The 27,182-nt window shown below is 39.3% G+C and overlaps 1 protein-coding gene across 22 annotated transcripts in view; it reads right to left on the reverse strand.

The window, feature by feature from the left end:
- The window catches only part of ABLIM1 (actin binding LIM protein 1), a 166,041-nt gene that overhangs the window by 62,164 nt on the left and 76,695 nt on the right, over positions 1 to 27,182 (reverse strand). For all 22 annotated transcript variants that reach the window (XR_014948760.1, XM_085554789.1, XM_085554788.1 and 19 more), the window contains 4 exons: positions 25,886 to 26,020; positions 12,846 to 13,029; positions 11,534 to 11,643; positions 104 to 230 (listed from right to left, as the gene is read on the reverse strand). Coding sequence is in view for 21 of the 22 variants with exons in the window: in XM_085554789.1 (XP_085410915.1) it covers positions 104 to 230; positions 11,534 to 11,643; positions 12,846 to 13,029; positions 25,886 to 26,020 (556 nt within the window). In the remaining variant the exon portion in view is untranslated. The remainder of the gene's footprint in view (positions 1 to 103; positions 231 to 11,533; positions 11,644 to 12,845; positions 13,030 to 25,885; positions 26,021 to 27,182) is intronic.

Genomic DNA, 27,182 nt, shown 5'->3' on the forward strand with positions numbered 1-27,182 from the left:
TAATCAAAACTGGACTTTGAAGGGTGAACTTTGCTGGAAGCTATTTCCCTCTGGCAACAAGAGCTCACACCAAGAGTGCAGGAGAGATGCAGAGGCTACTTACTTGCTGATGTATTCCCCAGTCAGGACCTTCCCACAGGCCTTGCACTTAAAGCAGCCCAGGTGCCACTGCTTATCGAGAGCTAGCAATGCTTGTCCATTTTTTATGTCTCTTCCACAGCCAGCACAATCTGCAAATAAACAAACAATTGCATTTGCTGTCAGTTATCTGGTTCGTTGATCTTCATGAACCATGCAGAAATTGCTACAGTTATCATAAATCACCACTTAGAAGAATATCTACTTTCTAGAGGAATCAGTTTTTCTCAGATCCAGACTGCTTCAGTGATGCTGGGAAGGGAGCCCTGCACTCCCCGTTGGGTGGCAGCAAAGCCCACATGTCCACCCCAACAGCGAGTGGTGGCACATCCCAGCCGGGGAACAGGCAGAATGTGTTTTTTAGCAAGGGACTGAGGTGAGGGTGACAGCAGTATGACCATACTAAATGCTGTAACAACAGGGCATATTGTGATTCACCAGCAGGTGTGGAAAACAGCAGCTCTCACAGTCTTTAATAGGCACGAGGACTCTCACTCAGGGATGTTAGCTCTACCTGGCAGTCATGGCTCAGTTTTCTCTGTGATTCAGGAAGACAACTTGAAGGCAGACAGCAAACCTGAAGCCCAGAGCCAGCAAATGCCCTCCATCCCTGAGGATGCCACAATCTCTCACGTCACATCGGAAAGCTGCTTCAGCCCCGAGCTCCCATTCCTCTCCATTCAGATAAGAGATACTCAGAGATTTCCTGGTCAGATCTGAAGAGACTGATGAGGGAAGCAGCACTGAACTGCAGGCACTATGCTAGAGCTTCTATGCCTGGCCGCAGGGGATGGAAGGAAGGAAAGGCCTGCAAGAGCAGTGAAGCAGAAAGGGAATGCCCATCAACTGAGACATGCTTGGAAGCCACAGAGGAGGCAGCCTGGAACACAGCTTTTCCTGTATTTTATTATCTCAAAATCAATGTTCCTTTCATGAATATAACTTTCTCTCCACATGCCCGAAACACAAACAAATAGCCACAAACCAAGACTAGTTCCAACTGACTGAACAGATACAGCCTGGATACACCTCCTCATGACTTTACAGCCCAGGTAACACCATTCCTTGCAAAAGGGTGAGTCTAAGCTGATTATCACAACTGACAGGAAGAGGGATCACTTCTTCTGACACTGAGGGCCTCACTTTTGTTTGCTGGATAATGCGCAATGAGAGCCTTAAGTGTATGATGGGCATTCATGCTAACCAGGTTGCTATTTGCCCATTGTCTCTCTATCAATACTCTTCATCTCAAGTCCCTTAAGAGAGAGGGTCCAAGCACCATGATATCTTGGAACAAAGAGCAAATCAGGGACCAATGATATGATTTGGACTTGAAAAGCAACCAGGGGCGGTCTAATCCTAGGGCTTTGCTCTAGAGAACAAATGTTACAAATTGAAATCATGCAATGACAAGGACTGACAGCATGTAATGGATCCCTCAGCTCTTACATGCTGGCTCAAGGCTTCATGCGACTACATATTGACAGCAAAGGCCAGAACAGGTCAGCAAGCAAGGCTCTGAAGTTTATAGCACAAGGCTAAGGGGGAAGCAAAATAAACATCTGTCTGCGTGCCTTTGTTACACTAATCTTGCCATGGTTTTGGGGAGGATACTACGTTATTTCTTGGGGTTCCTTCCAGCTTGAAAACGTGCCATTTATCTACAATTTGTGATGATAAATAAGAACTTCCCCCTAATCTCAGTTTAAAGCTGAACTGCAGCTTTAAACAGCCCCTGTTTCTCAGCTTCCTAGTATGACTGCCTCTCCCTGCTGTGCCAGCTTCCACATTCCTGACCTACACACTTGCCAAACTGTGATACACTCCTGGTATAATAATCTCTCCAAAAATCTGCTGTATTTTCCATGCTTTTTTCAGCTTTATCCAAGAAAGCTTTGCAAAGCTGGAATTTTACAGATATGGAACCAAGGAATTTCTGATGTGGTCAGAATATAAGAACTGCCTTATACTAGGCCTACCCAGCCTGTTATCAATCTTTACTGGTGCAAATAGCAGTGACATGGAGGACAGAGGGATCTATGAACTATGTCTGCTTGTTTATTTGCTTTTTGAAAGCCAGAGGTGGTGTTGCCAGACTTTCCACTCCTACATTCATGTGTGATACCAGGGGCTGACTATTTGCTTTCACTATTCAATAGCAATAAAGAAATCTACTTACTCTTGCAAAGTCCCTTAAGGAACCCAGAAAAAGTAAGTGAATATCATTATTTCCAGTTGCTGACACATGAAACAAATGCCTAAAATCAAAGCAAGAAAATTGTGCAGTACTGTCTTATTAGGTTGAAATGGCTTTTAACTAAACCTGATTTTAATTCTCACAGAGCAGTTTATGTGTGAGAAGCTAGCAATTATTGACTCCTAAAATAGAGTGCAAATAAAGCTGGGCTGGGCTAAGAAAAGACCATTTATCCATCCAAATTCTACAAATAAAAGCCATTTATGACCCCAGGCCTGCATGAAGCATATTAAAGCCTTTGGCTGAATGTCATCAGCACAAAGCATATGCAGGCAGGATCTCAGTATCACACAAGGCACAACCTGCATCAGCCTATAACCAGCTTATGCCACAAACAAAAGGGCTGTGAGGTAAAACAACTGTGAGGTTCCACAACCAGATGCCAGGCCAAACTTGTACTCAAAAATCCGAAAACCCTCCCTCAGAATTTTGAATAATGGTTTCCAGCGTGGTTCTGTCTCTGGCTTCACAATGGGTTGATCAGACTGTGCCCTTGCAGCCCCTAGCTTGGCTCAGCTCTTTTAGCCATATAACCCACATTGTTCCCTGCTGCCATCCACTACACAGCTACTTGTCCAACTGGGCCAACACACTGCAGAGGAGAAGGGAAGTGCAGGGTCCTGCTTAAAATGCATGAATGAGCACTTAGGACATAAAGAAAAGCATGCCACAAAAACAATACATGGAATTCTGCTTGAGCTTAAGGAATATTTAAGATCAGACAGTCCACAGCACCAATTCTCATAAGAAATACGAAGTAACACACATACTGATACGTGCAGTGGCTGCCAGTGGCACCAGCAGCTGCAACTCCCTCCCTTGTAGCCCCCATATGCAATGCCCTCTTGCTAAGATACTGTGTAGAACATGTGAATTCACCCTCTGTCATATGAGCATTAGCTGACAGCATCACTTTCCAGCAAAGCAAAAGCCTCCTGAACGGCTCTCTGCCAGACACAATGAACATACCTGTTGTGCCTTTCCTGTACTCCAAGTAGACCTATTCAATCTGAGCAAACATCCTCACATATTTAAAACTACTACTGCTCTGGAATAAAATAGCTCAGAAGGGTGTCATATATGACGTGTCCAGATACAAAAGCAGATGACAAGAAAGACAAAAGAGCTGTAACAATGTGGAGTCCACCAGCCCAGAAGCAGGGAAAAGTCAGGGGACAGGACAAGGGAAAGCAGCATGACACTAATATTATGTATGATTAAGACCTCCACCCCTCAGTCACCTTAAGCAGCCTCATTAGAAGATGCAATCCAGGGTGAGCTGCCACCCATGACACCTAGCTTGTGAAGTTGCATTGAGAAAACGCATTTCCCTTTTTAGCATCTGCATGCAGGAGTGAAACATCCTGCACAGCAACCCATTCGTCACTGCCTAAATTAAGCGGTGGATTTTCTCCTCTGCCTCCCTCCCCTGCCCTCAGCCAATAGCAGAGAGCTCTGCTCTGCTGGATTGTGGCACAGGCAGTGGGCTCAAAGTTGATTGAGCTGCATTAACCCTAAGCACACTGCATAGCACTTTGACCACTCCCACTGATATTCCTTGAACATTTAGTAGCAACTCTACCTTTACCACACATTCTCTACTTACTCTGTGTAGCTCACAAGAGGGAAGTCATCCCTACATACTTTTGTCCTAATGAACATCATTATGCAAAATCACATGCAGGATGAGGTTACATGAGCATACCAGCTTTGTTCTGTGCAGGGAGCTACCAGCAGCCTTCCTTAATAATGTATAATTAAATCACCAGAAAGTCCTTTTCAATCCTGACAGTCATTGGTAGCACCTGTCTAGCTGAAGTCTGAAACTGCCTTAATCCCTATGAGTCACAGGAGTAATGCTCTTTGTTACTGCTCCCTCTTCTATAAAGTACCAACACACCAGCTGTATGAAGACAGCATCAGCAGGGTTCTACCTTTCATTTTGCTAAAAAGAAAATCAACAACAAGATTTCACTGAGCTTGCAGAAATACGTGGTCAGACTTAGCTGGACCTACAAATCAAGCTATGATGAACAGTGACTTGGAAGTGAAAAATGAGAAAGTCAAGAAATCACAGGAAGATCACATAAGTTTTTCTCAGTTGTTTTTTTAACCACAGATCAGGTCATGTTTCTGAAAATCCCTTTTAAAAATAGAACTTATTACTGATATCACACAGGCTTTTTTCATTCATCAACATATTTCTGTCAAAGCTAAAAATAAAAACTCACTATGTCTACTTTGTTTACAATATATTAAACACTTCCAAAGTTATAAATCATAACCATTTGATTGCTGGGGCAGTGCTGTGGTCAGGAAGTCAGAGAAGGCCACACAGTATTGGGAATTTTACATCCAGGATTTGGATCTATGTACCTTACTCCATTTTGCAGTGAAATCCACTGCCAGATCCTTCCTCTTTGCCAATGTAAAGGATGGGCAATGTTTGTCAGGACAAAATGTGCTGAAGGCAAAACAAAACCATTCCAACAGCCTTGTGCTCCTGAATAACATAACAATAAGAGGCTGGGTTCATACAATGGAGGGAACAGAATTTCCCATGGGAAGTGGAATATAGTTTTGACTGTTTATTATAAACGGCAAGTGCGGAAAAATTATATTTTCAAAACAAATACTTACAAATACTTAAGAAAATAAAATGGCTTTATTTGATTAAAGATGGAAAGAAATCACAGCAGCATAGAATGGCACTATTTGCTTGCAACACAAGTCCTTGTTAACCATGAGATTGACTTGCCTGTTTAAGAAACTGTCTAACATACAAGAAAATATTAACTAAAACCATTCATATGAAGAACATTGTGTGGTTATTTTGGATGTATCCTTACTGTAAAGAGCATTTTCATAGTTGTATGTAATTTAAAGTGATTTGGAAGGATAAATGCTTGCCCTCAACATTCTCCTAATATGACATTATCACATTAATAGAATCTTTACTCTTAACTACTTTACGGATGTAAGCTTTTTTTTTTTTTACTCTTCTACCCCAGAAACCTGTATTGTCCTTTTTTGCTCTTCTTGCTACACCTCATTCCTAATGGAAGCCAACCCAATTGGCCTTTTCCCCCTTTACTCTCAGAAACTATCCCTGCAAGCAGTGTACCACCTAGTTGGCCTTTTCCTATAACGCATCCTCAGCATCAGCCACTTCAACCTAGTCTTTCTCACAGGTTTCTGAACAGCAAACCAAAGTGTGATGGAAATAGGAAGAAGAGACAGCCATGCTACAAGCTAGATAAGAGAAGAGGTTGGTCCATAAAAGACTGGTAACAAGTTTTGTTTTTTTTTAAAGCTTAACAGCCCCAGTATCCCATTAATAAAAACCACTCTGATGATAAACCTCAGGCAGATGTAAAGCAGCAGCTGGTGACTGAGACCAATCTTAACCTGTTATTTCCTTTACCACATATTCGGTACTCAGAAAATTCCAGCTGAATTTAAATTCACAATTCCAACTCACAGTGCCAAGTAAATTGCACAGTCTGCAAATGAACTTCACTGTTTTAAGCCCAGCCCACAGACAAAACATGCTGTGATTCTTTATTTGCAGACTATTTTGAGTAATATTCCATTGTTACTCTTGGAAAACAAGTAACTCAAACAGAACAATCACCGATATGGAAACTTTTAGAAAGGCTTTTATGCCCTGGTAACCCATGGCAAACTAAGCTCTAAACAGCAACAATCAGTGACCTCAGATTCCTGATTTACTACCTAAGCTTTCTGAACGTGACAATTCCCAAATTAGTTTTATGTCTGGGGATTTCCTCCTGTAGTTGTATTTTCCTTACTAGTAATGCCTCCAAATGCAACAGCCATTTTTACTGAGCAATTCCTTGCACTTCTTCCACTACTCTTTGGAATTACCTTTTGAAAAGCACTTCTCTGGTAAACACTATGGGATTAAAATAGGGAAAATTCACTACTGATATTTAAATATCCAGGATTTTATTCACAATCAAAATTTTACACTTTAATTTAAACACAAACTAAAAACCCAAAGAGGATTTGAAAACACAGAGAAGAAAATTGTTCTCATTTTCATATCTATGTACAAACCCAGGAATGATGAAGTATGCTCCTTTTAGAATCCCCAGGTACACAGTTATCCAAAGTAAACAGTTTTTATAATTCACCCTTGACAAATCAGAAGTTCAATAATTAAAATGCATTTTAAAGTATTTACACTCAATATGAATCTAACTTCTGGTGCTCCTGAAATAAATAAATAAATAAACCCATAGTGCTATTTTTACACCTTGTAATTGAATGTCAGCTCCCATTCAAATAGATCTGGACATAAATCATGAGCAAAAACAGATGCTAAAGTATTTGATTACCTTATACAGAGCTGTATTAGTTTAAGTAAATGTTTAAAGATATGGAGTATCCTCATGCTTAGCAGTTAGCTTTTTATTTAGGAAAATAATTAAATATATAAACTTTAAACAAGGTTCCAATCAATTATTTTAATCAAAGTTTCCTGGGTTCTTAGTTAAGCCATGATTAAAATCAGTGATTTAAATCACAGTGTTTGAAATCAGTCCACAGTTGTGACTGTAGTGTTTTGATTCCACGATAAATAAATTAAAGAAGAACAGAGTTACTCCTGTCAAGTTCCATATATCCTCAGCTGAATCTCTGGTCTCTTATCTTAACCAAGAATTTTAACAAGGGGAAATGGTTTTAAACTTGGATAGGGTAGATTTAGACTAGGTATAGGCAAGAAACACTTTACTGTGAGGGTGGTGAGACACTGGAACAGGCTGCCCAGCAAGGTTGTGGATGCCCATTCCCTGAAGGCATTGAAGACTGAGCTGGATGGGGTTGTAAGCAACCTGGTCTAGTGGGAAGTGTCCATGCCTATAGCAGGGGGAGGAACTACATGGTCCTAAAGGTCCCTTCCAACCCAAAACATTCTATGATTCTATCTGCGTGCTACAGAACATACACAAAAAACCAGTCCCTTCAGAATCAAAATTTTATACAGGATTTTAAACTCCACTTAAAATCCAGTTAATATATGTTCAAACTCAAAATTTTTGACCCTTCTCTAAGTGTCCCAATGCACCCACTGAAGCGAATGGCTGCTATGAACATGCATCCTTGAGGAAAAATTGGGCTCAGAGTCTTCCACTTAGGGCCTATCCACTTCTGTGCCACATATTCAGACAGTAGCTATGTATATTATGTAGCTTTAACATACAGTGTGAAATTGTAGATGTTTCACAAGAATGAGCTCAAAATCATGTGTTAGATGTTGCTTAATATACTTTTAAGCCAAATGTCATTGTAGATAGCTTGACTGCAAATAGCCAAGTCTTACCCTTCAGTTTGCATGTTTTCCCTACAGGCCAGAAGGACAATTATGTCCTGAGTATAAAAGAACATTAAGAATTAAGAGAATCTTGAAGAGAAAGGCACAACGCAAATTTGCTTTTTCTCCATTCTGATGCACTGTTGTTTCTAAAACAAGCTCTTTTCTCCACTTTTAGGGCAGTGAGGCAAAAGATGATTCTCATTTATTCCCAACTGCCTTCTTCAACACATAAAGTATGCCAGCTCTGCCCTATTTCAGCCCTGCCCCAAGCCTTGCTGGAAGTTTCAGATATTTACTGGGAGATTTACTGTATCTTGTTTGAAGAGATAAGGCTACTGGATAATTAACAACGATATCATTCTCCCACAAGTTCATTAAGCGTTAAGCTTATTATTTATATCACAATAGAGCTAAGATCCCCAGTTGTGAGTCAGGATCTCTGTTAGGCTGTGTATAGATAGGCATGAAAGCATTTGGCCCAGAGAACTTACATTCTTTGAATCAGAACATAATGTGCTAAACAGACAGGGACAAATACACAAAACAGCATTGTGAAAGCTCCACATGGAAGCCATCTAGTTGGGGAACAGCTGCACCAAATATTATTCATGCACATGCAAGACTGGCAATTTTGGAAACCCTGGTCCATGTTGTGTCTGTACTGTAATGCTCTTAACTCACAGCAGAGCTATTACAAAGAAAGAAGCACCACGCTATCTTCCCTGTCCTTCTGTCCAGACAGTATTAATGCACATCCCAGCACATTTAGCACACAAGCATCTATTTCACTGAGGAAAAGAAAGCTGTGATTCTCTCCATCATTTTAAAAGATGATGGATTCATTTTTCATATAAAAACTCTTGCTGGGTGATTGTACAGCTTCAGACTTTTTTTGGATAGTGAGTTTTTCCTATCTACCTGGAAATCCTACTTGAAATGTACATTAACTAATTTCATCACTAAAATGATCCGGCCTTACCAGCAACTAGACAAGGAGCCAACACAGAAAGGGCTCAATCCCAGGCAGGAAGTAATGTAATATTCTCATTAGTGATGTGCTTTATTGTGGAAATTCTGAAGTGAAACGCCTAAGGGGAAAATCTGTGTTCAAGGGCAATCTCAGACTGTGCTTAAAGACACACTGCTGCCTCTGAATTTCAGAGCTGATCCCAGCAGACCACCAGTTCAGGTTGCAACAGCACAGGCTGCTGGCACTGCCAGCCTAAACCATGAGGACAGCTCTGCTCTAAGCTGGACACTGCACAACACTTCTGGTGCATTCAAGGTGAAAGTCAAGCCAGCGTGGCACTGCCTGAAAAATCAACGTCCACCTAAACTAGGCATTTTTATCCTCAAATACCCACATCAATTCATTCACCAGTTTAACTAGTGAAAATTCACTGATGACCTCATGGAGAAGCATCAGAGATAACCTGGGGAGCCACTGGAACAGGTTGCCCAGCGAGGCTGTGTATGCCCCCTCCCTGGAAGCATTCATAAAGCCAGGCTGGAGGGGGCCATGAGCAACCAGGTCTAGGGGAAGGTTGTCCCTGCCTATAGCAGGGGGTTGGAACTAGACGATCTTAAAGGTCCCATCTAACCCAAACCATTCTACAATTCTATGATAAGCTGGTAACATGGCCAATCTACTTGTCCCTGAATAAATAAGTAACAACAATTACATATGTTTCAATTTGGCTCTGGCTCTCCTCTGACCATAAGAAGCACGTGCATGTAAGCATGTAGCTGCATGTTACAAAGGAAACCAGAAGGAGCTTAAGACAGTACAAACCAGGTAATCATCATGATGCATAAACACTTGGATACTGTTTAAAGCATGTAAGGAATCCTATATTTGGAAGCATTTGATTTTCCTTGAAAGCATCCAAGAAAAGCTATCAACAAGCCTTTAATTTGTGTGAAGTAACAGACATGAGAAAACTGCATGCCAACATTAATGTAGGCATTCCAGCTTCCTTTTACACCACAAAAACTAATTAAACTCAATATACATCCAGTCTGCTGGATTCCCTCACCTTCAATTTTCTTTGTTTTGTGGTAAGCTGCCCCCAGTAATCTACTTGAAAGCAATCAGGGGAAACTGACAGCAATATAGGACACAAAATGGATACTCAGTATGAACGAGATTCTCTTCTAAAAGGACTTACGAAAACAAAACAGAACAGCTGAGCAACACATGACATCCATTCAAAGAAGGGCAAAGCATCAGAAAAGATGGATGGGTATCACTCAGGAGAAGTGAAAGTGATTTGGAACACTTCAGACTAATTAAGATTTACTCTCCACTGTCAGCAAGGAAGGTTTCTCAGTATCTATGTCAACTTGTGGTGCTGCAGTAGCAGCTGGTTTACCACTGAGCACACTACTAGGAGGACACTTAAATTGTATTACTTTAATTACAAACACATGCTGATCCAAATTTCGTTTGCTTGTTCTGGAGAGCCCTGCTCCAAAGCAATGAGAACCTTGCACTATATCTTCTAGGGCTTTCCACAGGTTCCTAAATTCTCCCCTAACCAATTAGGCCCATGAATTTTCACCTCTAAGCTGACATCTAGAATGTAATAACTTATCAGACAGAAAGGCACGGTATAAAAAAATTACATTTCATTTTCCATCTTGCTAAGCATCTGATTACACTTTCTCAGTCAAATTAGAAAACATGAGATGCACCTGACTCATCCACTGAGCACAAACATCACCCGACTCTGCCTTTACATTGCACTCTGCAGTCCTAGGATTTCAAAGTCAAGTACCTGTACCAAACACAGAAAGTCTCTCCAATAAATCAAAACCGGTGGTAATCTATCCAAAAGGAAATCTGCAGTCATTTTGCATTATAAAACTACACCAGATAAATCATTACAGATGAGGGTGTTGAATACAATCCAGAAGTTGAAGAAAGAATCAAATTATGAAAGATTTACTAAAAAAAAAAAAAAAAGAACAGGCAGAGCTGAATACCTTGTATGAACCAGTAATCTACAAATTATCTCTTTTAAGCATTACAGTGCAACAGCAAACCAAGTTAATTCCCCTTCAAAACTTTCTTCATCACTGCTTACCCTTCACCTGCTCTCTCTTTTATTTATTGGGAATGATTTCTTGACAACCATTCCTGGTTTCTGATTACAAATTCACTTCAGGATCAGTCTGTCAAAGACACACCTGGTGATACTCCCTTAAATGAATAATTTAACTAAACTCTTAGACTTCATTAAATTGTTGAAGTGTTCAAGACCAGAAGAAAATTAACTTCCTCTAACATTGTCCTCTTATTAATACTTAAACCTGTGTAACTATACATGGGAAAACTGCAATCTATCAACTCTGAAACCTGTGATTTCATCGAGGAAATACTTTTCCAGTGCCTATAAAAGAAAATGAGCCCTTCAGAAAATCCAATTTCTGTGTAAAAGTCATTTGTTCCTACTGGAATGAGTAAATGTCTCCTCTGAGCTGTCATACCAGACAGTTTCTGAGAATCAAAAATAAAACAAAAAAAAAAAAAAAGAAGGAAAAAATAGCTGGTTATCAGGGGCAGCCCAGAGTTCTAAAAGGAGGACAAAAAAATTTAAAAAAAAAACTAAAATATATATATATATATATCTTTTAGGTTTTTGATGCATATATATATATATAATATATATATATATATATATATATATATATATATAAAATATATAAATGCATAAAGACTGAATCAAGCTGATTTCAATCAAATGCTGATGAGCCCAAAAAAGCAAGAGGATTCAGAAAGAAGATGGCATACTTACTGCTTGAGGCAGACAGTTCTTTTGGGCTGGAGGACATTGGCTGAGCACACAGCTGACAGAGACAATCCCTTCCATTAAAGGTAACTCGATCACCTGGTGGAAATGGACGCCTAGGTTAAAGAGAAAAATGTATTTTAGCAGATATTACACCAGAATTGTTGTTCTAGTCCCTATGCCTTGAGCTTGCTGCCTTCTCACAGTGCAAAGAACATTTTACAGTAACTCAGGCCAAAGAGTTTCTGCAATATGGCCTTGGCAAAGTCAGGCACTGGAAAAAATCCAATCCACAGTTGCAAGCAGAGCAGAGATCAGACTTAACTTACTGAAACCAAAATACAAGGCATTAAACACACCTTATCTAAGGAGAAGATGACAGGGAAATCTTCTTAGACACAACAGCTACGTTTATGGTAGTCTCAACATGATGCTGTTGACAGCAAACAGTACAGCAGAGTTCTCAGACAAAGCACATGTCTTAGGACAAGGAACTCAAAAGTAGATTAGTTTAATCTGTGTTCAGCAATGAAATACATATAACTGTGGATGTAGCAGTTCACAAAAAATGATGTGCTAGCTACTTTCTTTATCCTAGAGTTTTAAAATACTTATCTACGTTATAGAAACATCCCCAACTGTTAATTGTGCAGATGGTGTTAGAAGAGAGGTAAAGGCTGAATGGACTACAGAAGTTTGAGATTATCTGATGAACTCAGCAAGTGTTTAAAACATGTGCCAGGCAAAAAGCTGACATTGCTGCTCTTATTTGGTGTATAAATTCATGAGCATTTCACTAAAATGAGAAGCTTCAGCAACTGCAAGTACTTCATAAGTAGCTTTACCTTCCAAGCACAGACTGCCTACAATACAGGATACAGAGCTTAGGAAGAACTGAGGGAAACAGCGTTGTCCCAGATTTGTGTGTTATTACATGTTGGGCACATGAGCCCTCTGATGTTTTCAATTGTTTAATGGTACTTATAGCCGAAATAATTTCTCCACTATACTATCCAGGATTTTGTTCTACCCTTTTTTCTCATTTCTGAGCTGAGCTCATCTCCACAACTAAACCCATATCTTAATGTGTAATGTAAGCCCAGTATTCCTTCACATGTGAGAGTAAGCTTCTAAGAACAGGGAGCTACATGTAACAGTATCTCTATCTGCTATGTCCTGCAGATAAATGAACAATATTTTGAAGACAGAGCAAACAAATCTTTCCTAACAAGATCTTGCAACTTCTGCCTTATGGTGATGCCTTTGTCCCTGATGTTGTACTGGGTTCAGGTCACATAGGCTGAAAGAGATTACTTACTTGCAAACTGTACAGGCGAAGCAGTTTGGATGGTAAGTTTTTCCCAGAGCTGTCACTACTTCTCCTTCAACAAACTCCCCACACCCGTTGCAGCGGGTACCATACATGCGCTGGTAATCCAAGGTGCAAAGGTATTCCCCATTCTTAATGAAAAAGCCTCCTTGTGCCAAGTCACAGCCACACACTGGAAGAAAAAAAAAAAAACACAACATATTGGAAAAATATATCTACAAAAGATGTCAGAAACAGTCCGTGCTGCCAACAAATGAGATTATCCTGGTGGCCCTGCTTCTTTATATTGGATTCTTGCCTTCACCTACCGTACAACATGCCTTGACAACACAGGAGATGATTGGTATTCTCTGGCTACAAGAGACCTTGTAATCAAAAATTTATTTGGAGAAACCTACACAATCACAACTTCAATGTGCTCAGGCCTCATCAAGACCTCAGTTAACTTGTATAATCTTATTAATCATGTCAGCAGAATCATATGGAAAAAATGGACCTTGAGATATGATTTCATGCTATTAAATGTAAGATATGATATAGTACAAAACAGTAGCTCTTAAATAACCATTTCTATATTTTCTGGTCAGTAAGAACTATTTCTGTTGAACTTTCTTTAAAATGTGGAGTTACAGAGGACAGACAGCACTTTAAAAGAAATCTCTCAACACAAACTTGAGGCTCATGTCTCTTACTGATTGCCCATAGCATTCTTTGTCTTCCTGATCTCATTTCTAACATTATTACTTAAAGTGGAAAGATTGTTCTCTGAGCATGTGAGCCTTAGGACACTTCAGCATGAAGACCTACCAGACCTAAAACAACTGCCACTGACCTACTGCAGAAAGCAACATCCTCAGATCTACCCCACTGAATTACAGGGTATGCAACACATGCAGTATTGTAACTCAGGAAAGACACTGGAGGCAGCTGAAATACAATTATGTCATATCAAGTTAGTGGTAAATGGGGATACATTCTTAGGGAAGAGAAACAATGCCTGCCTTCAAAAATATGTTCTGCATTGCATTCACACCTGTTCATCACCAATCTACAGTGCTAGGAACAGGATGCTCTATGGAATTTTTGTTTTTGCAGACCTTTATAATGCAGAGCTTGAGAACAGAAGATAGTACAAAGTGAGCAGAGAAGTCTCTCTAGTATAATTCTTCAGCTCCAGACAGAAGAGATGGTTGGCTTAGTACAAACCTTATGATGTGGTGATGCTCCCATTTGAGCTCTCTCCAGCATTCCTGAACACATTTTCAATATGTGCAGAGCTCTCTCATTTTGGCCCATCTTTTACACACCACTGGACCCTGTGAGAGTTTCCCTTCAACAACTTGAAGTGTTTGCAGGAATGCTTGAGCAAGGGAAGAGGATAAGCCCCTGAGTACAACATCCAGCAAACTACTTCCCACAAAAGGTGTGCACTGCATCAAAATCCCCAAGCAGTTTTACTGTGGCAGTAACAAGCTGCAGCTGAATTTGCGTTCAGGGGCTTTGTTCAGGGTCAGCACACTGCTCAGTTACTCCACCTAAATCTCTGCACGATGCCACACTGCAAACTGTGAATGACCCTATTTATTTTGGAGCTAGCTTGGAGAGCTCTTTATCATACTATGCAGACAGTCCCTCTAACTCATAGGTAGCACTGGTAGATACAAGCTCTACAGTTTATCACAATGTTTGAGAGAAAACACTGTAGTAACATCAATCCCAATAGCAACAATATAAGAGACCACAACTACACAGACGTAACAGGTACAGTTAGTTACTTAGCGCTGTATGGTGTTGTAAAAACAACATAAATTACATGGTCATTAAAAAATAAAAAAATACAAAATTGCTTTGAAAGAAAAATTCCATGTAGTACCCAGGCAAATGGGAAATTCTCACAGAAGCATTCACTGATTTTAGGCCACCAAAGCAAATCTGCACAATTCTTTCTGATATGGGCTCCTGGAATAGTATCAGGAAGGAGGTAAGGACACACTACCTACCTTTATCTACTTTTTGTTTCAGAATCGAGCATCCATTTTCAGCCCAAATTACAAACAAGGTGACCCTACCTGCTCACTGGTCTGGTCTGCAATACCGTACTATGATCAACAGAGCAGAACCAAACTTTCCAACTAGTTTTCTGGCTCAAATACTTTAGCTGATAGCAATCCGATGTGCTAAAGCTTGTGTTGGATTACATTATAAAGCAGGAGAGGAAGATGAGGAGCATTACAAAACGTTTCTTCCCCCTATCCCATGTTCATATTACTGTGAATTTATGCTAAACTGGAAGAACAATGGATTTACATGTGAGACAACCAGTGCAGGGCAAACTTAGAAACTTTCAGCCTTGCAATCTGCAAGGTCCTTAACAGAGGAGTATAATGGCTTTGATCTCCAAAAGGAAAAATACAGCAGTTCACCTTCAGGAATTTACAAAATAAATATGCCAACAGCACAGCTGGTTCTGCCCCATTTCCATTCACTTGCTAAAGGAAAATGTAGTTTGTGTGGCACAATCTTGCTTTCACTTCAGGGACTGGTGAGGAGCGGAAGATATGTTTCCTTAAATAAATTAGATTTTACTGTTTTATACACTACCACATATTTCTCCCCACAAGCAAGTGCTTTATTTTAATAAGCTTTCATGCAGCTGCTGCTTCTTTTTGAAACAATGAATATTTCAGAGACGTTGTGTGGTTTAGTTTAACTCCTCCATTCCCCAGATAGTATTTAGCTGCTCTACCATCAACGCTTCAGAAAGTGCATCTGAAATGTTCAGGATAATTTTTCATTGTTTATTTTCACCTAATTACTGGGAGAAGGCTGAAATAGAGAAAAAAGACATCAAAAATCTTGTCACAACTCTACTACATATAATTTATGATGCAAGCAGCCAAGTCATACGAGAATCTATTGGATCTTGCAGACACTAAACGTGAATAAAGAATATTAACCACGTGTATTTTGGACAAATTAATTTCCCAAGAACTACTGTTACCTTTAAGTGTCTAATCTACACTGCTCTCATGTTGGTTATTTACACACTACATTTTCTGGTACTTTATGGGCTGGATAAAATAATTTGAATATAGAATAGCTATAGGATGAAAGACTGTCAAGGATCTCTTTGTCTTGGAGTCAATCTGAGTATTAAATTATTCACTAGTGTCAAGAAGATACCTGTTCTGCTCTAAAAAGTTATCCATAGTGCTACACTAGCATTTTTGGCCAGCATGCAGGACAGAAAGCAACCCATTCCAGAACAGCCAACTCCTCTGAAGAGAAAGTGACATGGGAGATGGGAGACTGAATTTCATAAATCTGCTTTAATGTGAGATAAGTCAAGGACTTAAACCTGAATCCAACATCCTGCAGTAGCATCAACAACACTGGACTACTTGTTTCACATGGGATTTTAAAAGTCTTCCTTTATGCAATTCTATGAGAAAGCATAAATATAAATTGCTACCTGACTTCTTAAAAAACCTATATACAGCAGCTCCCAGTATTTTTGGTTTCAGCCACTCCTATCACTTCTTTGTATATTGCTTTGTCTCTGGAATCGAGTAACAGAAACTGCTGCTCACAATAGTCTAGAACATCAACTTAAGCCTTAAGCTGCAAGTAATTCCATAATAACCCTCTTCATAACACCTGAGAACACTCAGATCAAACAAATTCTGATTATTAAGGGATAAGTAAATAAGCAGTTATTGAGAATTCTTGAAAAATGTAAATATGAAATTCAGAAAGAGGATCAGGGAAACAAGTTCCAATTCATCTCTTTCCACAAATGCCAAGTATATTATGTACAAGATTGATTCCCTCCCTTGTTATAATGGGCTAATATCACATTAGCTAACTGCCTTAAAAATTAGAACTGCAAGGTGTTTGGGACAGGGACTGTATATTATCTGCGTCAGTCTGTTGCCAAGCCCTAGAGATCTAATGAATGTTATTGTAACAATAACTAACAGAATACTAATGAAAAGTACACACTAAGATGCAAGTTAGAATTGGAGCAGTAGCAGCACTGGCATTCTTCTGGTTTCACATTTCTTCATAGAACAGTGTTAATATTTCATGTGCAAACCAATTACATTTCACGGTGGCATTAAATCCACAAGCAGACAAAACTCAATTATCAGCATCTTTGGAGAATTACAGAGAACTGTTGTTAAAGCTCTTTTATAATGCTACAAAAATGCTCTAAGATGATTTTCAGGTCCAGACCTGGAAAAAAACAAAACAACTTATCTTCTTCCCTTTTTTTTCTGTTGACCTCCATTTTGTCTAAAATACTCTTTTCAAGTCAACATTACATTTTTACTTAACCATTAGGCAGAAAACAATACAACTTCCATTTAACATACCTACTTCATCTTTGGCTAATCCTGATTTGGGGACCATCTAGACATTTTCCACTAGAGGTCTAGAAGTAAAGCCTAAGTACACTTAGGCTAAGATTTGCTTCTCCAAGATACCTGAGGTGGATTCTTACGGTTTAACCATGGAGAAATTGAGAATATGTACTTTAATGCTTAAAAGCTGTTAGCTATTAGTATTCAGACTGCTGAAACCTGTGGTTAGAACGTGTGATTTGGAGTACTGTCATAGAGTGTTTAATACTATATGCTTCAGAATGTGCTAGATTTCATAAAGGGCTATGGAACACTCACATGTCTACACAAAAGTTTCTTCATATCCTCCTTCAGTTTGCACTTTAGCTTGCAGTTTTAAGTCTACAAATGATCCAGCTCCAAGTTAAGGCACTCATTGTGCAGTAGATTTGCCTCAGAAGCTTCATCTAGCAACTTTCTGGCTCTTTGCTGTGGTTCTCAGTTCTACCAGTGAGTCACCTTCTGAAAAATTCCTCAGTCATCATAGCTAACTTTACCTGCCCAGACAATTGGTTTCATAAGGAGGGATAATCGAAAGTAACATTCAGTGCCACTTCTGTTCCAGCTTCCCATCTCCAATGTCATACAAACGCAGATGCATCATTTATTTAAAAAAAAATCAAACCCACTATAGACTATGAATAAAAGGGTTCATGCACTAATAAGTATCAAACTTCATCCCTTTTGCTCAGCCACAATGCCAAGTGACGACAATAGGGGATAAAACTGTTTGGAAAGTCTAAATAAGGCACTAACAACTGTTTCTAAAAGATGCTCCCACTATCACCCTTTTCCCTGTGAAGTCTCCTTTCCACTCAATCCCTTATTCTTTTTGTCATTCTCTCCAAATGAGTTAAATTCTCTCATACTGGCAAGCTATGAATTCAGACACAAGTAAAGCTGCTTATTATGTGAACCACCAGCAGATTCATCATCTTTGGTGTCCTCACTACAGGAAGCACACACAAATCTGCAAGAATTAAAGACAAGTCTTGGCAACTCCACATTATGATGGATTTTAGCAGACAATTTAGCACATGTGATTCTATCACTAATCAGATTTAAGCTACATGGACCGAACAAGGGTCACCCAGACTGTTAACATTTGTGGTCAGAAAAACGCTGTTCCAACTGGCTGCTTTCAAGAGATTGAATCAGAAAAGCTAAGCATGACTGTATCCATGCCTGGTGCACAATTTAGTATAAAAACAAGGAAGAGATCAGCTTCTTTTTTTCCTTCCTTTTTGCAACTGTGCAGAATTAATGATTCTGATCACAAATCTACTCAAGATTAAAAATACTGGCTGAGCTAAGTGACAGTTAATAGGAAACACCACATTATATTCTCCTTTGGGTTTGTTTTTTTTTTTTTCCTATGCTAATGAAAAAAGAATCCTTCAAAACAACCCATTAATGAAACCAATAACGATTAATAAGCCATGCTTGAGAAGGTAAAAAACAAGAGGCATTCTGTGAGCATCTATCACATGCAATTATTCTACCAGCCAAAAGTTGAAAAAAACCATTTCTTGAAGACACTGCTTAATATGAAGAAAGGAATTCTGTTTTACTTGTCCAGAAGCTGTCTTTGGAAACAGAAGATGCTGGGGAGCAGCTCTATTCCTTGAAGTATCACAAGAAGAGGGGAAAGAAAAACAATCTAGCATTTTTGGTTAAAGAAATAACAGAAAACTCGTCTCCAGCAGCTCCTAGAGGAAACCAGCCCTTCTTCTGGAGTCTATAATCAAAGGATTCAACATTCTGAACACGTGGTTCGGCATCTCTTGTGAACGGAATGTGCTAGAACACGCTTCTGATGCACTCTATACAGAGAATACAGACCGACAAAGGTTTTCCTTCTTGAACCACAGCAGAGCTGCTATTTTGCAACTCTGGAGCACAGGATTGGAGATGTCAGTGCCGCTTGTCAGCTCTCAAAGACCAGGCATTCAAGACAAAGCATACTGCTTAAAAGCAAAATAATTGCCCACAATCCTCAATGACCAGGATCATTCTTAAGTTGAATCGCTTCTAAGAGTTAACAGGGATTATGAAAATGGGGACATTACAATATTTCAAAACAAACAGAAGTAGGATTTGATCCTACCGAGTACTACGTAGGATTTCTATGGGGTTATTATCAGAGACAGTTGAAAAATGGGCCCTTTGTACAATAATTTCATGTTGACGTGAAGTAAAAATTGTTTAATATCTGAAGAAACAAAACCACACAGGGAGACTGCATGAACATAGGCACTCAATCTGCGGAAATGAATGTGATTCATTATGAAAAGTCTAATGATCTGCTTTGCCATCATGCATTAAATAAGGTGCAAATTTAATTTCCTGCTGTTTTTTTTTTTGTTTTGTTTTTTTTCTTTTTTTCCTTTCTCATATTTCTTGGCTTCACAGAACAATGGGGCTGTAGTTATGCAGGTAAATACATATTCTTTAATTCTTATGAAGTAATGAGGTGTTTGAAGATAGGAATTTGGCAACACATCAGTTCATCATTTATATCTAAACAAATACACAGAAAAGTCTGTTTCAGTGTTTTCTGGTATTTGTTTTTGGTAGTGGCTGTTGTTTGGCTTATGTTTTTGTGTGTGTGTGTGTGTGTGTGTGTGTGTTTCTATGTTTGTTTGTTTTCTTTGTTTGCTTTTGCCTAAGAGTTTAATAAATCTTGTATTGATGAAGGCAAGGTTCGTGTTCATTAAAATTTCAAGTTTCCCCATTTCAAATGAAACAAGTGTTTGCCTGCCTTTGTTCCATTCCTCTAATCAGCACTTTTCTAGATGGCAAAGTCTTTGGTTGCATAAGTCATTTAAGGAATGAACACACATCCAAATACATATCAGCAGAACACCAGAAGAGAACAGTCAATCTCAGTTGTCTGTCTGCAATGGTAGTGCCTCAGCACGATTCTCAGCACTATCAGGAAACAGCATACAGCTTTCTGCAAAACCTGTAACAGAGACCATGATAACTTCTTGTAATGCTCCTGCTGTGGAAGATTTTCTTTGCCATACACTGATGACAGATACGTTTTCGATCCAACCTATTTGGAACTAGTGCCAGTGCTCTCAGTTGTTCTGGAATCGCTTCTTATTTAATCAGATTGTCTTTAGAAACAATCCTGAAAAGTGAGAAGAGTTTACCTACATAAAACAAATGGAGGTGACATTAAAATCTATTTCATTTTCTAGTCACTAGCTTGTCTGGAAGAAGCAGACAAAATACTTTGTAAGCAAAAGATGAAAAAGCATTTATTGCTCCTTCCCTATTTGGTGTAGGACCCCATGACGAGCATCCCCTAGCCTCCAACCAGGCCCCTCCTCCTGTTCCCTTCAAAAATCTTGACCCAACCAGCCTGCACTACTTTACTGCCACCATTATGATGTAAATATCTCTCAGCGGAGTACCTGAGTAGAACATCCAAGCACTTAATGTAAGTATTCACTCAAGAGAAACCACCAGCCATAACAGCATTTCAGATTAAGTCAGTTTTAATTTAACCTACTTCCTAATCAAAACAGCGTTATGCCCTAAGTCCGACTCGGTCAGTACTCCTTGTTTTTCTCCTTAACACTGAAGATTACAAACAACAATCCTGCACAGCAGAATCTTTCCTGTCTTTCTGGCAATCCAAAAGGCAATGTAGATAGCACCCAACCTCAGCAGCAAGTAAGCAACAACCATGTGTAATGTAGCAATGTGACAGTTTCCCAACTGAGGCAACAATATTTTGTGCACCAGGATGGAAACAATGGCAAGAATTGTTCAACCATTTTAAACACCTTTCAGATTAAACTAAGCACAAGGTAGAGATCAAAGTCATTTCTGGGTCTGCAGGAAATGAACCTTGAAGAAAACACAGTCAGTGGAAAAATGCCAAAGTTTAGCCTTGAATTGCCTGAGTCTACTTACTTAAATGAGAGATTCCTCAAAAAATAAGCAAAACAAAGATGTAAAAATACAACAAAAGAAAACCTAACTATATACAACAAGCCAGGCAAATGAATTCCATGATCCTTGTGGGTTTCTTACAACTTGGAATATTCTATGAAGGACACACTGACAACAAAGCCAAGTAGGTTTCCATTTTCTCAGAAGGATGCTATGCCCCACTCACCAAGCACCTGTAAAGCATCCTGTTGGCCTTCTATTTTCAAAGGGATCTGGTTGCTCATTAAAATCTGACATGGCATCTGTCAGCACTCATCAATATCAGCCAAGCTGTGTAATTAAATTCACTTCTTGTCATATGTTTGTTTGCTGAAAGGGACCTCAGGTCCAAGAAAATGAAGATCACTGCTACTCATTCTCTTGCATGGAACTTTATACTACAAAAAGGATGCAGAGTAGCAGTTCAGGATCATGAGTCAGATTCCTAAACTCATAACTATATAAAACCAAATGTAGTAGCATTGCTGTTCTGTTTGTATTTGCTGCAAGAGCATTTCAAGCTCATATTTACCAGTGTTTTCTGTTCTAATGTTCAGAAATGCCCTTTGTCTAAAGGCAGACACTCAGGAAAGACACATAGAAAAGAAAAAGAAAAAAAAAAGGAAAAAAAAAAAAGACCCACAAAAACAGCCAAAAAGGCTTAATAACATTAAAGGCTGCTTTAATAACTAAGCTGAAGAATGGAGTTCACAAGTGGGCAAGCAGAACTGTAATGTACTGGAAGAGAATTATGAGCCAGTGGAGGAGGTTTTATATAAGGTAAGCTTTTTGGTTCAGTGATTTGGAGCTTCAAGGCACCTTGTGTAATTTCCTGGTATTCTGGAGGGAGTGCTTTCTATCAACCAGTCACATCAACCTGCCCACAGTTCAGTACTATATATGATAAGTATCTGTGGAAATGCAGATGCTTTTTCATACAGTGCATGACAAGAATATCCTCGTATTTAAACTTTCCACGCACTGATGCTGACCTATTAATAGCACTAACAACCCAGCAGTCAGTCTGCAGCCTCCTCCTGGTGCCACAGAAGGAATCTGACAACAGATCAAAGGTCAGAGAACTAATGACTTAGAACACATTCCAGCTTGTTGATATACTGTCTGCTTACACGACCCTAGCTTCTTCCCAATCCTTCAAGGGAGGAACATCCAGTTCAAAGTCAAAGATTACAGAGCATCCCTACATGCAAACTCAAAAACTCTCCTCCTTCCCCGTTAATCTCTTTCAACTACAGATGATGTAGCCTTGCAAAAGTCATCACACAGACAAAACAGATGTGTCTAGAACTGAAATATATCAAAGGACACCGAAAGTACATATTGATGTAGATTTTCCTAAATAATGTTGAAAGACATCTAACTTAGAGGACAGATGGTGCATTTGTTCTGTAACTAAGAAACTACTTCATGCTAATTAATAACAACGTGCTAAGAGAAGCTACAAGTTGCTTTCCATCGGAGACCTGGCTTTGGGGAATGCTTCATGAATGCCAAAACTCAGCTTTGTCTCATAATTAGCAATATATTAGCTGATAATTGCTCTGATATGGTTACTGCATATATATCCACATAAAGTGAAATATTTCCTGTTGGCACAGCCTAATCAAATTGTAGACATTTATGTCACTTAGTGGGGAATAGAAAACCATATTCATAAGTCAGGACTGCTCATTTACAAGGTGGTGTGTTTGTTTGGATTCTACCACATGGCAGCTGTGTTTTCCAATTTATATGCAGCATCAAAAATAGGGACACTGCCCATTATTTGAAAGGTTCCTAATATTATATTGTTGTTAAGATAATACAATGTATTTCTACATGTGCCTGTAAACATTTATCTTGTTATAAACAAGGCTTAAAGCTTGTTCTACTAAGCAGTTGGCTGTACTCAGACTAGAATTTCCTTCTAATCCAAAAGATGAATCACAGGCTTATTAAGTCTTATGATACCAATTTTGCTAGCCTCAAAATCTTCACTCCTAGTACTTGCAAAAGGGTAAAATGAACTGTAATCAACTGACAATGATTAAAAAAGAATATTCACATAATCACAATTTAAACTGAGATATTAAAATCTCTGCTAGTGTACATCAGAATTCACAGCCCAATCCCAGGTACATTTACATATGGAAGACATTGAAATGAATAGTCTTATGTTTTCCTGAGAAGTTATTTATGCACTTCAAAGTCTACCATGACAATTCTATCATGCTATAAGCCACTAATTAATTCTTATTACTGTTAACAGTTATCAAAGGCAAAAAGTAAATCAATGAGGTCTACAGCTCAGTCTCATCTCCCTCCAGCCTTCCCACCTAGGCCTCTTTCCTCTTCACGTGTTGCTTCCATTGCCAGGTAACCATTAACAATTTTGTTTACTTCTGATGAATAGATAACAAAATCTATTTTTTACTACTGGAGATTAATAAATAATGAGGCAAAACAGAATCCAACTAAATTTGCATTTCTAACAGAACAGCTCTTCAGCAAGATGAGTGACTTTGCTATAACACAGCAAAATACAATCTGCTCCGCATGGTGCTCCTAGAGCTGCACTCCTAAACATCCCTCATTCGTCCTGTGCCCATCACTCCCTTGTTAGCTCCAGCTCCAAGTCAGCTGCTGGCTGCTTGAGATTCCTTGCCTATCAGAGGTCCCAGGGAGCATGCATTCTAGGGCACAAGTCATAGCACTACCAGCTCTGTTCTTTCAACAGCTCTTATCTGAACCCACAAATAGAATCTAACTGGGCAGATAGGACAAAACAGTAGGCATTTGGTTCTCGATGGCATAGAATAACAGCTAGCTGCATCTTATCTTGGGGGTATGGAAACACACTGATGGGTAGAGGTTTTCCTTGCTGTCTTTGTCAGGGAGCAGTTTTACTCTGTTCTGAGACAGGCTGCTGAGCAGGACACAGCACCAAACTTCAGAGCCTGATGACTGATCACATTACATGATCACATCCTAATCTGGCCAAGTCAGCATGAAGGTTTAACTCCCTGTTCCTACAGTGCCACAACCACTGCTGGCATACACATGCCAAGCAGTCACAGCAAACCTCTGACATAACTTAGGAAGTACAACTATGATCATACCAAACGTGCTTAATACTATCATGTAAGTAAATTTGTGAGCATGGACAGCAACAAGAAGAAGGGAATCCCATACACAGCAGACTAAAAATAAATGGTAGCACTGAAACCACGCTATTTCACAACCAGTGCAACAGCTTTATGAGAAAATAGATTTTTTTTCTTCATCTTCACTAAATGTCAGATTAAGTCTAGAGGTAAAAGGTTGAACAATTTCAGCAGGTGTAACAGCAGTCAGACACATACAAGTTCATTCAAGGCTACTGCATTGTAGATGTATGAGTTGAAGTCTCAAGAACAAACAGCTATACAGAAAGGAGAAGGAGAAATAAACCAGTTGTAGAGGCAGATGATGCATATTGCTCTCAGTATCTGGTGTTATTTTCTTCAGCTAACAACAAAGTTTAAACTGAGGGAGCCTAACTTAACCTCCTGTAGAGGAGCAGTCACATCAAATTAAAAGCTCATTAAACTAAGGAGAAAATGCTTAATTTAGTCCCACTTGTATGAACCATATGGACAGACAATATGCAATATGAGTAAACAATCACACTGTTTAAACAAAAAGTACATCCACTTAAATAGGAGAGGCTGACAAAAAAACAAGCTGTGAAACTGAGGTAAAACTTTGAATCAGGAGCTAATTCCCTGACACAATCCTTTTCTTCTTCTATATGGAAGACATATAAACACAGAAAAAGACAGTGTTTGCTTACTGGCAAGCCCAACTAATAAGGCATAGACTGAATGAGAAGTTAGTGGGAGACTTTGTGGTTGTTGGAGACCAAACAAGTGGAGGCTGTAAAAAGAACTGGAGGCCTAGTGGTAGAGGGAAACTAGCAGAGGCAGTGGAAGACAGTGGGAAAGTGGAGAATGACAGACAGTGGGAGAGCAGGAAAAAGAAAACAACACAAAAACAAACAACTCCAGGCATGGCTCAAATTTACTGTGAGATTCTAAGAAAAGTGTAGGCCAAGAAAGAGAAGGAGGTCAGGGAAAAATCTGAAGTGAAGGTAAACAGGGTTTTGGAGACTATGGATGAGAAGTGAGGGACTGAAATGTTGGAGACTGAAAGGTAGCTGGATGCCAAAAGCGTGCGTGAAAAAAGGAAAGAAGTGGAGGTTGACAGGGAGTGGCAGGATGGAAAAAAGTAGATGGCGAGAGGAAGTGGGAGGCTGGAAAAAGAGTAGTACGTAATTACAGAAATACATGAGTATTCCAAACAGAATGTGCTATTTTGAGACTTCCAGTAGTGGTGAATTTATCTCCACTCTTCCAACGAATCAAACGTCCAAAACAATTTTTCTTCTAAAATATACTGTAAATGTTTGCACACTGATTATTTGTTATGTGTGGTGTTGATCATCTTGCTGCCTTTATACATGTGACTCAGCCCATCCACCATTCATTCTTTACCTTCCCCATTAAACAAATACATTCTCATACTGAGCAAGAGGAATATCTGCTACTTCAGAGACCGCAGAAAGCTTTACTTCTCAAAACTGGTTTAAATTTCATTTTCAGAAATTGATTCATTTCTAACAGATGAACATCCAGGTCTTACCTTTGCAGGTGAAGCATTTGATGTGAAAGTGTCTGGACTGAACACGGAGTACTTCACCTTTACATGGCTCTCCACACTTATGGCAGTGGATGACAGGCTTTTCAGATGGGTGATGGGGCTCTTGAGGATGGGCCACTGTCAAACCAAACGAAGAATATAATTTAAACCAACACAAAAAGACTTTCTCCTATACATAAACATTTCATTCATTACCAAAATGCACATTCATCTAAACACATTTCACACTCACCAAAAAATGATAACCTAAGCCATTCACATCTACTGTCTCTTCCCACTGAGGCTGCCAGGGGCATGGGAAAACAAGGAAAATTTCCCTTCACAGTTCAGGCAAAGAGAAAGAAAGGAAAGTAACTCCAAGCCATAAACAAATGAACAAGGTAGCCTGACTCCGCATGCAAATGGCTGTATTAGAACTACAATTTTGCTACAGAACATATCTAGCACAGGGAAAGTACATAAAAGAGGCCACCTGTGTTTCTGCTCCCAACAATTCTGGAAGCAACAACTCTCTGCATACAAATGAGACACAATATGAGTAGACAGAAATAGTCAGGGAGACAAAATTCCAGTTAGGTGTAAATTATTAGCTATCCCACAGCTCTGAGTTCTGTCCTTTACAAATGCCTTGGTGAAGAAATGTTGCAAACAACTCAGCACTGATCATAAAAACCAATGTGAGTTAAGAAAAGCAACAGCATAAGGAACAGGTAAATAGATAAGCAATCATTTCTGCTGCAAGTTCAGCCAAACTAACATGGTAGTTGCTGTTCTCTCTTTTTTTTCTCCATTCTAAAAACCTTCAACGAAAATTCCTCTGCACTCCTCACTAAAACGCCAAGTTTTGAATACCTCCTCTGGTAGCCTACTTCAATTATTTCCCTTGGAAATAATCAGAATGCAGTTGGCAATGCCATCCAATATATTAATTAGCAGTCCATCTAAATATGACTTCACTAAGTGCTTTGCCTCGAGTGAACCTCAACTAATAAGGCTGCAATACAATTCCATTTCTGGAATAGAAGATATTGTTCTTCCATACAAGACTAAGAACAATTAGCTTGTTACCACGGAAATGCAGTTTATGCAATAAGGAAAAGAAAGTCCATACAGCAAAAACCAAGGGAGAGATAATCAGAAGCAAAGGCTAGAGAACTAAAAGAAAAGGAAAATTCCACTTCTGACCCAGACAGCCCGAGATGGGCCTGATGCCAACTAAAGAAAAGGTACAAGAGCAGATTCTTGATGTTGCTCAAATGAGGAACTGGATTGAGGATTT

The sequence above is a fragment of the Coturnix japonica genome, chromosome 8, assembly GCF_054131305.1.
Source record: "Coturnix japonica strain WE chromosome 8, WE-NBRP24, whole genome shotgun sequence".
Classification (NCBI taxonomy): domain Eukaryota; kingdom Metazoa; phylum Chordata; class Aves; order Galliformes; family Phasianidae; genus Coturnix; species Coturnix japonica.